General features: G+C 53.0%; 1 protein-coding gene across 1 annotated transcript in view; it reads left to right on the forward strand.

Annotated features, from left to right (window-relative positions):
- Positions 1-2,115: 2,115 nt before the first annotated feature.
- KY (kyphoscoliosis peptidase) overlaps positions 2,116-12,716 on the forward strand; it is a 58,962-nt gene continuing 48,361 nt past the window's right edge. The window contains exons 1-3 of the mRNA XM_004715993.3: positions 2,116-2,197; positions 2,600-2,662; positions 6,048-6,110. Of these exons, the coding sequence (XP_004716050.2) occupies positions 2,116-2,197; positions 2,600-2,662; positions 6,048-6,110 (208 nt within the window). The remainder of the gene's footprint in view (positions 2,198-2,599; positions 2,663-6,047; positions 6,111-12,716) is intronic.

Here is a 12,716-nt window from a genome sequence, read left to right on the forward strand (position 1 = left end):
TTGGGGTTCCCTGGAGAGCCTGCTGCTACATTGCCCCAAGAACCCCTAATGGTCACCTTACACTTGCCCTGCTGTAGCAATGGGACCATGGAGGGCCTTGCCCAGGGGCACCGCTTGGAGAGGGAGGCAGCAAAGGAAACGGATTCTGGAGGGCTGAGAAGGTTGCCAGGTGCTCCAGTCTTGGGAGGGATTGGGGGACCAGTAGTCGGTTTTGTTCTTTAGTTCTCAGAGCGGGGAGGGGAAGTGGTCCTCACAGGATAGTGGCAATTAAGTCCTTGACAGACATGAGGCTGCCGCTACTCCACAGTTAGTCCAGAGGGGCTCCTTAGTGTGCGGCGAGGCCAGAACACCCCCACCTCCCCACACTTGGGAGGCCCACTTCCCCTCTGAGCACACCTCTCCTGAGGGCTCTGACACAGTGGGTGAGGAGCACAGGAAGTCCAGGCAGAGCCAGGTATTAGCACTGCCTGTGCCTAGCAGATAACCCCCATGATGTACTTCACATTCGTGACTCAGGGGAAGAAAGACCCCTGGTTGCTGGCCCTTTCTACTGGGAGTTTTCTCCCTGAGATTCATCTGTTCACAGATAATTCTGCACAGGAGTAGAGAGGGGCCGCGTGCATGCTGGGCTCACCAAGGCCTGCTAGACAGTGGTGACGTCCACCCGGGAGACCCCCAGGGAGGCCCGCTTGCAGGCCGCAACCTGAGTGGGAGACAACACGCACCAAGACAAACAAGTTGCAGGGCCGCCTGTGATGCACAGGCTCCAAAGCTGGTCCACACCCGTGTCCACACAGCTCCTGCCTCCTCCGCTGCCAGGTCCTCAGCAGGGGAGCGCTGCGATGGAGAGGGCCTGCTCCAGGCAGAAAAGAATGAAGCGACCGCATTACCACCCGGCAGAGGACTGAGTGAGGAAGTAACCAGGTGGCTTTTTGCTGCGGCCATTTACCCTGTCCTAGAGAGTTGCTCTGAGTCTGCCTCAACTCCATGGCAGTGACTTCGGTTGGTTTTGGTTTTGTAACTAGAAGAGTCAGAAGGTCGAAGCCAGCTTGGGCACACTGGCTCTCCAGGGACTTGGGCTGCAAAGCCAGGTATGCCCTCTTTCCTCTCCTTTGAGGGCCCAGCATTTCCCACCTCATTTCATTAGAGCCAGCCAGTTGTTAGATCATCCTGATCTGTGGCAACCCCCAGAGTCGAACTGTGCGCCACAGGGTACTCAATGGCTGATGCAGGAAGCAGGTCGCCAGGCCTGTCTTCTGACCAGCCTCAACCCACCAGCTCCCAGCTGTAACCAAGTGTGGTAGCTGTTAGCAACACCCAGGGACTCTTTCCTTAGAATAAAGTTTCTCAAAAAAAAAAAAAGTGGGAGCCCTCATCCCTGCCACAGAGAATCATGGCCGTGTTCCACAGGAAGAGGAAGGCTGCCGACAACGAGGCTGAATGAGCTTTGAAGTCTTAGATGGTGCGTCTCTCTAAACAAAACAAACTCACTGCCATCAAGTCGATTCTAGCTAAAGACGACCCTATAGAGCAGGGTAGAACCCGCCCTCGTGCATTTCCCAGACCATAACTGTTTATGAGATTGGAAAGGCTCGTCTTTCTCCCGGGGAGCAGCTGGTGGTTTTGAACTACAAACCCTAAGATTAGCGCCCAATGTGTAACCATTATACCACCAGGGCTCTTGTCTGGAGGATCCCTGTGTGTCAGAACCGACTCGATGGCAGCGAGCTTCGAATGTTTCTACTACCCACCCACCCACTCAAAAAACAGTGCCCTCCACCCCAAAGCTGCATTAGTGAGGATTCTGACTGGCCATTCCAGGAACTCTAGCCTAAAGGGCACCGCAGGAGAGAAGGGGTCGGGGGCCTCTGAGGCGTTGAAAGGGCTGCAGGACCAGGCTGGAGGCCGAGGTTCCACCAACAGGGTCTTAAACTGCCGCAGAGCTGGGCCGGTGAGGATACCTCCACTGCCACCAAGAAGCACCTTTCGCGCCAGGAACTTGCTTTTATTGCAGCTGGTCCCGCTGCCAGAATGTATGCCAACCTCATGCCAGGAACTCGACTTTGCAGCCGTCACCTCCACCCGCCGCCAGCAAGAGGGCTTCCATTACTTTCCATGTTGCATCACCGGGTGCAGGCCGAGGCAGCCCAGGTACTCTCAGGCCACGCATGCGCGCACTGCAGCGGCGAGGGTGCAGGCAAGCCCAACTGTTTCCGTTCCCATCAGGTTAGGCCGTGTTTGTACCTCCAACCAAACTCTAAAAAGTGGGTGAGTCAACCCATCCAAAAGTAGCTAGACAACATGAAGGACAAATGTCTTCTGGAATCAGGGAGACGTGGACGTTAAAAACTGCTTATCTGCATGGCGACAACTCGCCCCCTGATATTCCTGATAACTAACCATTATCCTTGGAAAGAACGGACACGAGGAGAAGCGTTTTTAAACTGGAGAGTGGCATTCATTCCTCGGGTACAGCTTGTTCGTCAGGCAGCCTCGCTTGGATCCTGAGACAGCCAAGTTCCACCAGCCCCATTCGAACTTGGTAAGTGTGTGCCTGGCGCACCGCAAGCATCTCATGCCGGCCTTTCTTATTTCGCAGGATTCCAAGGCGTCGCTAACGGAATCCGGAAATGGCAGAAAAGAGAAGCAGATGACCACCATGGTAAATTACTTTCTTTTATTTTCAACATCTGGAATTCATGATGTTGAAGGAATACCTGGAAGAAGTGGGTTTCAGTTGCCTGCCTTTTAATGACAGACAGCTCAGGACTCAGCCAGACCTCCAGGGCCACTGCCCCTGGGAATGTCTCCTGTCCTCAGGGTTCCCACACTCCTAGGAGCTGTGAGTGGGGAGTGGTGCCGGCAGCTTGAGCACCCACCCTGTGCTGAGCTTCGGGAGGGGCTGCCAGCATCTGGAATGGTAGGTTGGAGTGTGCTGCCATAGGAGATAGGGAAGGTCAAGCCCTAACATCATCTTCTGGAGTTTTCTTTCTAAACAGAAAGGACCGTGGTCCCAGGAGATGCCAATCTGTAGCTCCCTGTTGGTCTGGGTCCCTGAATACAGTAAGGTCTGAGTGAAGTCAGCTTCCAAAGTCACCTCGTTCTGGGTGCCAGACATCTGTCACTGCAGGCCTGAGACCTCTTGGGGATGCTATTTGGGACCCACCACCCTGGCTGTCTCCTGTGCCGGTCAAGGCTCCGTCAGCACAGCCTGCATGGACAAGCAGTGGGACTGCACTGTGGGCCCATGAGAACGTTAATAAGGTCTCTCCCTCAAATCCCCAGCGGGGAGCACTCTCAGATCCGGGATATGTGTGCCCCAAGCAGACTGGCTCCTCAGATGCCAGGCTGCAGGAACTACCCCGTGGCCCTCTGCAAAGGAGGAAACTGGGGCATTCAATTCAGCGATTCAACAAGACCAAGCAGTCTTCTTCTGACAGTAATGAAAGGGAAGAACGGAATTTTCAAAGGAAATTCCTTCATTCCGCCCTTCCCTCCACACACACCTCTTGCTCTGGGTATCGCTGAGGATAAGACAGAGCACAAGACGATCAAGAACCCCTGCCTTTGGGCAGCCACGTGAAAACACTGGTAAGCTCATTCAAGGGAGGAGGGTCCAGGAGGGGAAAGGCTTACCGGTGCCCACCTGCCCCTCCCTGCACATGGGTAGGACTCATCCTTAAGACACGCCCTGCTGGGGAACCATCCTCTGTGCCAGAGCTGATGGCCTGTGTGGGTTGAATGCCTCCTTAGCCTTTCTATCAGGGCACATTGAATAGGAGACTTGCCAGCTTTGACTGTACTGGAGCACACCTCGAAGTCAGAGAGAGAGTGTGCTGTGGTGGTCTGAGACTGCCACATGAGAAGGAGACCTTCCGAGACCATGCAGGGCATGTGCACCAGGCCACTGTGTGCGTGGGTGAGCGGGTAATCCAGCCCACTCGCCCATGCACCTGCCTTATCACAACCCCCCTCCCCTTGCCAGGGTGGTTCGAGAATTATCTCAGGGCTTCTTGGACTTCAGGACAGGTTGAAAGACACTGAACTCATCCTGTTTTTGCCATCTCCAGAGCCCCTGGGTTTGTGGGAAGCGTAGGAAATATATGTATGAAATACATAATGTATAAATGTATGCATACATGTGTGTGAATATATGCATATATTCATATAAATATATGACTGTCTATGAACACACAAAGGGGCACGTAAAGATGACAAGACTCTTCTGAAGGACATGAAGTGAGACAGTACAATACATGTCTGCTGTACAGAGGATGATTAAGTGGCTCTGAGAGCCAAGAGTTTGGGACTGACAGTTGTTTGGGGCTGAAGAGATCCCCCCAAGACCCTTAGCCGGCAAAGACGGCAGGGGGGCGGGGGTTCGCCTATGTGACAGAAAGGTGCACTATTTTCACATGGTGCACTTCCCTGTGTGCAGAAATTTACTTGACTCCTTCCCGTGCTTGCTGATGGCAAAACTCTGGGTGCAGATATTAAAACCAGGCTTGCCTCCTACCCAAGGCACCCAGCCCTGGTCGCCGATGGCTTCGTCTGAGAATACAGCTGACGACATGTGTGTATGGTGCAGTGTGCCCAAATGTGGCCGAGCTTGGGGTTGATCCCAAAGGGCACATTTTCCCCTGTTGCTGCCCTGGGAAGGGTGGTAGCAGGGGTGGTATGGACAGGGAGCCTGGAGCCATCCAAATTTTTCTCAACAGCAGGTGTTCAGGTCCCTCTGGCCCCAAGAGCTCTGCCCAGCAACCGGTTTCCCCAGTTGTGATTGGCTGCTTTCCTTGGTCCTGACCAAACTCTGCCTAGCAGCAAGGGACTGCTGCCTCATCGCTACAGAGAAACCAAGGGTGCAGCCTGGACTATAAATATCCCGCGCACCCTGCGCCAGCCAATAGCCTTCTTCGAGGATTCCCTTCCCAGATCCTGTTTCCCAGGGTAGCTGGAGCCAGATGTACACACAGGAGGTGGCCTCCTCGCCCGAGTCTGGCCTGGGGCTCCTGCCCAGCATTCCAAGCCACCCTGTGTTGGCTCTCACAACTGGCCTGGCCCTTGGCCCACTGACCACAGCCCAGGGGCTCCAAGGCCTGGCTGGGCCCAGGCACTGGGGAAAGTTGAAGCAGGCAGGCTCCTCCAGGGTGCAAGACCCTGCCAGGGGGACCCCAGGTCCAGCCCAGCTCAGTGCCCACCTCCCCCCTGAATAACTATGCTCAGGCCCAGGGCAGCCTCATTTAGACCCACCTTGGCAGCAGCTCTCACGGAAGGAAGTAGTAGGAAAGGCTTGCTTCTCTTCTCTTAGGAGGGGCGGGTGGGTCTGTGGGCGCCCCCTCATGCCCCAAGGCAGCAGAGGCATCTCTGCAGCAGCCTGACTCCATGGCCTCCTCTGACAGCTCTGTTTGCGGACATGAAGGCCGGGTCGGGGGAGAGCTTGTGTGGAGTGGGCCTCTGGCAAGAGTTTATGAAACAGAACCAAACTGCAAGCGTCCCTATGCAGGAACGGAGGTGGACTGCCGCCACTAGGTGACTCACGGCAAGGCTGAGCCGGACGCCAGGCTCAGGTCAGATCTTCCCCAGCTTGAGGTCTTTTGACCAAAACATTGTAACGGTCCAAGCTGCAGGCTCCTCATCTGTTAGAACAGAAACCTCCCAGCCTAGCCCAACCCACAGAAAGAGTGTGAAGATTGGGGAGACACTACCCCCCACCCCCTGTGGGCACGTGCTTTGGAAACGGTGCCTGAGGACCTCATAGTCAGGAACTTGCCAGCATTCAGCCTGCTCCGGGAGAAACCCAGCCTGTGACGGCTCCTGTGGAGAAGGCACGTGGCAGGCTGCAGGGCACATGGGCTCCCCAGGGGCATTGATGTACACATACCATGCTGGGTGCCCAGTTCCATGGTACACACAGGATACACGTGCCAAGGCCAGGCCTATGGATGTGCTAGGCCTGTCCCTCACAGATGCACACAGTTCTCTGTTCTGGGGTGGGGATCCATGGAGTGCCCAAGGTTCACTGCGGTCTCTCTGTCTTCCTTAAATAGGACACCGGGCAGAGAAACAGCACCTTCAGCAGACCCAGGTCATCACTTCCTATGACAATCAAGGTAAGGGATTAGCTGCCACCTTCGGCATCTCCACCAGCAGCTGCATGCTGGGAGCTGCCTGGGGGAGAGGTCAGACTGCGGGGAGCAGGGACCTGTGTGTCCTTTAAATGCAGGAGCACAGGCCACATCCCCCTAAAGGGAAATGCAGGGAGAGGCTGCATGATCTCAAAGCCTGCCCCTTCCCACCGGACCCATAAATTAAGTCCCTGAGCCACAGAGCCCACTGCTGTCACCATCAACACCATCCTTGTCATCACTATAATTGGCATGACTGAGCACTCGCCATGTGCCTGACGTGGTGCCAAGCCATCCCGATGTGCTAGTCTCATGAAAATGAAGCTTCCAGCAATCCCATATGTGTTGGGCTGCTGACCTCGAGGTCAGTCGTTTGACACCAGCAGCTGCTCTGGGGGAGAAAGAGGAGGCTGTCCACTCCCATGATGAGTTACCATCTCAGAAACCCACAGGAGCAGTTCACCTGTCCTGTGAGATGGCATTGACTCGAGGGCAGGGAGTGAGCTTCGTACTTGTTTAACAGAGGGGAAGCCGAGGCTCTTTGCCACTTGTCCAGCAGCACACCGTCAGTAAGAATCAGAGCCAGGGCCGTCCGACGTCCCTGTGGCACCAGCAGATCCCTTCACGCAGCTCTGCTTCCTCAGCTCTTTGGAGCGGCCCTTCCCTACTGGGCCCCTGTCCCCGTGCCTTCCCCTACCCCATGCCCCCTGCCGACCCCTGGGGTTGCTCCGTGGCCTCTCCTCTGAGGCCCAACTTTCCTTAGCATCTGCCCACTGCCACCTGTGCTGCCTCCGCAGGGAGAGGGGACAGTTCTGTGGTACCTGGGGAAGGCAGGTATGGATGTCGCCACGCTGACACACCTCGCTTGCGGACAGTTTCCCAGATCTGAAAACCTGGCCAGGTTGAGACTGGGGAGAGCCCCCACCCACACTGTCGCCTTGGTTTCTTCCTCTGCCATAAAGACCTGGAGCTACTCTCTGAGAGTTCTCACAGGCTCAGCACCGATGCTCTAACGTCTAACCTATAAGAAAATGGCCTTTTCTGATCCGGCCTTGTCTTAGAGGACTGAAATCTGGGCTAGCTCTATTGTTCCTCTAAAGTTGGCATCCCATGAACAGAGCAACAGAAAGAGAGAGAGAGAGAGAGAGAGAGAGAGAGAGAGAGAGAATGAGTTATTGCTCTGTGCCAGATTCCATCTTGCTCGGGGACCCTCTAGGTGAGAGTGGGCGTGCCCCATAGGGTTTCCTATACTGCAGCAAATAGCCAGGCCTCTCCTCCTTGAAGTTTCGGGGATCCCAGCTGCTGCCTTTTCAGTGATCAGCCATTCGCTTAACCAACAAGTGAGTCACCAGGTCTCCTGTGGAGTGCATTAGCCACTGCTTAGTTTAGCCTCCCACACAGGAGGCCTCGTGGTCTCCCCGCTGTGTGCCCAGAGCCTCTGAGACCACAGGCTGCAGCCACAGCTGGCGTTCCTGTGGGTATTGCCCCCCTCCGGTCCCATGTCTGGAGTGGGCACTTGCAGCGCCAGAGCCTTGCCTCCTCCACCCTTCTCTTGCCACCCCAGGGGCTCCCACCTGAGCAGGGCTCACGAGGGACACTCATGCGCCCATGGCTTGGCAGCGAGGCCTTGCAGCTGTCAGGAAGGAGGGGCAGCCTGGGCCTTTGAAGAGTAGGCTGGAGTTCTCTGTCAGGCTTAGTGTCCTCACTCACTGCCATCTTGTCGACTCTGAGTCACAGTGACCCAATAGGACAGCCCCTGTGGGTTTCTGAGACTGTCACTCTTTACAGGAGCAGAAAGACTCATCTTTCTCCCTTGGGGCGGCTGGTGGTTTCAAACTGCTGACCTTGCTGTTAGCAGTCCAGCATGTAACCACGATGCCGCCAGGGCTACATGAGTCATAGTGCTGCTGTAACAGAAATACCACTAGTGAACAGTTTGGGTGGTGTTGTTTGTTGTAATTTGCATTGATTGATTGACCGATAAATCAACGTTATAATATTGATGAAGTTTTCAAAATAGTTCTTTTGAAAAGCTACTTTGAAAAAGAAAATTCTTTTCCAAGACGAGAGTAATAAATATGTGCACATTAACGCAAACTTTGTTTTTAAAAAGCTCCTTATATCGATGAGTTAAAGATTTAGACACATGACTTAAGCAGAAAATATTTGGGGTATTTATCCAGGCACTCTAATCAGGACGATATCTTAGTGGAGTCTGTCTCTAGCACTTTAAAACCACTAGAGGGTGGTTCTAAAGAACAGAGATTTCTCTTCTCATCATGCAGGCAGCTCAGCGTCTGAGTCCGGCTGTCGGGAGCGGGCTTTGTCTCCTGCAGCATCTGGTAGCAGTCGCGCTCAGAGTCGCTGGGATGTAGATTCCTCTGGGTTCTTCGTTACCAGATGGAATCTGTCTTCCGCGTCTGAGCCTGATCTTGTCTGTGTCCGTACCCGTGACTGTGTGTGTGTCTATACGGCTAGGCAGAAGTAATGAGGGTTAGGACCCGGGCTACACTGATAGTGCCTCCTTAACATAACAAAGACCACCCACTGCCATCGATTCCCTTCCAACCCACAACTCACAAACCAAACTCAGTTCCAGTCGGTGGATTCCGTCCGACTCCCACGGACCGTATCGGCAGGGTAGAACTGCCCCTTTGGGTTTCCAAGGGTGTGATTCTTTTCTTTTTTTTTAAACATTTTATTAGGGGCTCATACAACTGTTATCGCAATCCATACACACATCAATTGTGTAAAGCGCTTTTGTACATCATTCTCAAAACATTTTCTCTCCACTCAAACCCCCGACATTAGGTCCTCATTTTTCCCCTCCCTCCCCCCTCCCCCCTCCCTCATGAGCCCTTGATAGTTTATAAATTGGTATTTTGTCATATCTTGCCCTGTCCGACATCTCCCTTCACCCACTTTTCGGTTGTCTGTCCCCCAGGGAGGAAGTCACACACAGTTCCTTGTAATCGGTTCCCTCTTTCCAACCCACTCTCCCTCTACCCTCCCTGTTTCGCCACTCACACCACTGGTCCTGTAGGGCTCATCCACCCTGGATTCCCTGTATTTCCAGTTCCTATCTGTACCAGTGTACATTCTCTGGGCCGTGGCTCTTTTCAAGAGTAAAAAGCCTCATCTTTCTCCTGCAAAGCAGCTGTTGCTTTCAAACTGCTAACCTTGCAGCTAGCTGCCCAATGAGGAGCCCACTGTGCCACCGTGGCACCTTCAATAGACTTCTACTTTTCACGTGAATTTTGCTCAGTCAGAGGGAGACCACAGTGGCTGGGACACAGGGGTCACTGGGACAAACAGAACAGGGGACCGACTATAACCATGGAGGGCTCAGGGTCCATGGCCTATCTGGGTACTTGGGCATCCTGACCATGACAAGGGATGACCTTCAGCTGGTCCTCGGTACATGGGAAGTTGGCCAAGTCTGCACAAGGAGTAGCCTTCAACCTCCAGATTGATTATATCCCAGGATCTCCGCCATGGGACATCGCCATAAGCAGACCACAGAAGATGCTGCTTGGCGTCATGAAGGATAAATCCTACAGATTTGTCAGCATGTCTAGACATTGGCGCCACTGCTTCTTTATGCCTCTGAGCCAGAGTTTTTGGAAATTTATTTGAAAGCACTTTATTTCTCTTCTTCGCATCGAGATGTACTCTGTTCAACCCTCCCTCTGTGGTAGGAAATTCCAGGTTTCCTGGTCCTTCCAAGGTTCACTGAACTGGTCTGAGCCCTTCTCTTGTTCCCAAGTTCCTTTTTCCTCCTTACATCCTGGAGATTTCTACTGACTCCACCCCGTGGTGTCACTTCCCTTGTGCCTTTCGCCTGTTAGTGATCCAGGTGCATAATTGTACACATAATCATCAGGAACAGGATGGGCCACAGGCTGACCACATCTGATGGGATACGGGGCCTCGGGGGCAAGCACAGAACCCAGGCAGGGGGACGACCGAGGACTCAGGATCCAGGGCTCCCATCTGAGCACCTGAAGCTCTTTCACTTAGACCACTTGCTGGGTGTTCCAGGCACCTACTCCTCAAGGGGAACATGGATGAGCGGGGCCTGGAACATGTTCTCCAGAGTAAGGAGGCTGGTCGACCCTAAGCTCAGTAGGCCCGAGTGGACGGCATCCTCCAGTTCATGCCAGTTGACCCCAGGATCCTGTGTAGGGCACCTCTGTGAAGAGAGCACAGAGGATGATGGGTGGCCTCATGAAGAAGAGTCGGATACAAAACCTACAGACCTGTCAGCAGGTCTCAGCATCATTGCCACAGTTAGAGTCCGCCAGCCAGACCCTTACCTTGCTGGCATCTACAAAGTCTCTCCGGGGAGGAGGGCCGTGTCCCAGCCTCCCGCAAGGCAGTCTACAAGAGCAGCTGAGAAAGGCATTGCCGAGCAGTGATGCTTCAGTAAGGGAGCAGATGAGGGAGCGGCCCCGGGTGTCTCAGGAAGAGCAACCGGCAGACAGAGCAGCAGGTATGGAGGCTCCGAGGCATGAGTGTGCTCCGGGGACCAGGGAGCAGCTGAGTGCTGTAAGACCAGGTGCTGCTGGTAGTGAGACCTGAGTCTGTGAGCTCAGAGTGCCCGTGCAAGGCCTGGGCGCTCACTCCAGCACTCCAGCCTTTCACCTGGGCGCGATGGGCAGCCACTCCGGGCCAGCACGGCAGCTTCCAGTGGGTGGAGAATAAGCAGGAGGTGGCAACAGGTAGGAATGGGAAGATCCCTTAGGGACATTGGGATTGTGCAGATGAGAGGGAGGTTTGCTGGTGGTGCAGGCTTGGGATGTAAGAGAAGGAGAGGTGTCAAAGTCTCATGGTGGAGTGAGGGGCTGGGAATGGGGAACGTATAGGAAAAGGTTGGAGACAGAACATGAAAAATTCAGCTTTGGCCTTGAGATTGATGCCAGTATCGGGAGACCATGTACCTATTATTTAGGATAAGGGTGACCAGGAGCACCCTATTCCACGCACCACCTTTTTATATTATTATTAAAAGATCATTTTATTGTGGGCTCTTACAGGGCTCTTACAGCTCTTATAACAATCCATACATCAATTGTATCATGCATATTTGTACATAAGTTGCCATCATTATTATCTAGACATTTACTTTGTGTTGAGCCCTTGGTATCAGCCCCTCTTTTTACCCTCTCCACCCATCTCATGAACCCTTGATAAAATATAAATTATTATTATCTTCATATCTTACACAGACCGCTGTCTCCCTTCCCCCATGGTTTCTGTTGTTCATCCCCCAGGTGGGAGGGGTCGGTATGTGTCAATCATTGCGATTGGTTCCCCCTTCCTCCCCTCCTCTCCCTACCTTTCCCCTGCCCTTTGGGTATTGCTACTCCCATTCCTGTTCCTGGATTCCATGTGTTGTGGGCTCTTATCTCTTAGCTGTACCTGTAGACAGGTGCTCTGGTCTAGCCCAAAGTGGAAGGCAGGACTGGGGTCATGATAATGGGGGGGCTGAGGAAGCCTCAAGGAACCAGACGTGTGTTGTGGGCTCTTATCTCTTAGCTGTACCTGTAGACAGGTGCTCTGGTCTAGCCCAAAGTGGAAGGCAGGACTGGGGTCATGATAGTGGGGGGGCTGAGGAAACCTCAAGGAACCAGAAGAGTATTGTGTGTTACATTGATGCTATACTGGGCCCTCATTGACTCATCCCTTCCTTGTGACAGTTCTGTGAAGGGATGTCCTATTGTCTACAGATGGGGTTTGGGTCTCTTCTCTGCCCCCCTCATTCTCAACAATATGGTTTTTGTTTGTTTGTTTGTTTGTGGTCTTCTGGTGACTGTTACCTGGTACCCACGATACCTCATGATCACATTGGCTGGTGTGCTTCTTCCATGTGGGCTTGTTGCTTCTCTGCTAGATGGCTGCTTGTTTAACTTCAAGCCTTTAAGACCCCAGATGCTATATTTTTTTTTTAGGCACCAACCACTTTCTTCACCACATTTGCATATGCACCCACTTTGTCTTCAGCTATTGTACTGGGAGGGTGAACCTCACAGAATGCCAGGTTGTTAGAATTAAGTGTTCTTGCATTGAGGGAGGGTATGAGCAGAGGCCCGAAGTCCATCCACTACCTCAGTGTATTGCCTTATAAATATATGTACCTAGGTCAATACACCTATTTTTATGAATTAATGTATTTACATATATACACACCTATGCTTATCCCTTTGTCCATAACTTTGCTTCCTAGACCTTTCCTCTGTTTACATTTTCCTTCCTCCTGCCCCACCATCACGCTCGCCCGACTTCTGCTTCTTAGTACCAGTCCTTCCTCTCAGTTTGATTGCTGTTGCTTCAACACCCCCACGATCTCTGCATCCTCCTTGCTGTTGATTCTAATTCCCTACTTGTTCCCCTGTCTGTGGCATTGTTTGCTCATTGCTCCCTTCCCCTGCCTCGTTCTTTCCCAAGCCTCTTCTCCCAAGTTGCTTTCTCCTGGAACTGGCTTCCCCTGTGTATCTTCTATAAGTAGGCAAACTAACAATAACAGAGACCAAACCAAAAAAACCAAACAAAAAACATGACATTGATTAAAAGAAAGAAAGAAAGAAAAAA

Source organism: Echinops telfairi, unplaced genomic scaffold (genome assembly GCF_000313985.2).
Source record: "Echinops telfairi isolate 266 unplaced genomic scaffold, ASM31398v2 ScPeMD7_7422;HRSCAF=8460, whole genome shotgun sequence".
In the NCBI taxonomy this organism is placed as follows: Eukaryota; Metazoa; Chordata; class Mammalia; order Afrosoricida; family Tenrecidae; genus Echinops; species Echinops telfairi.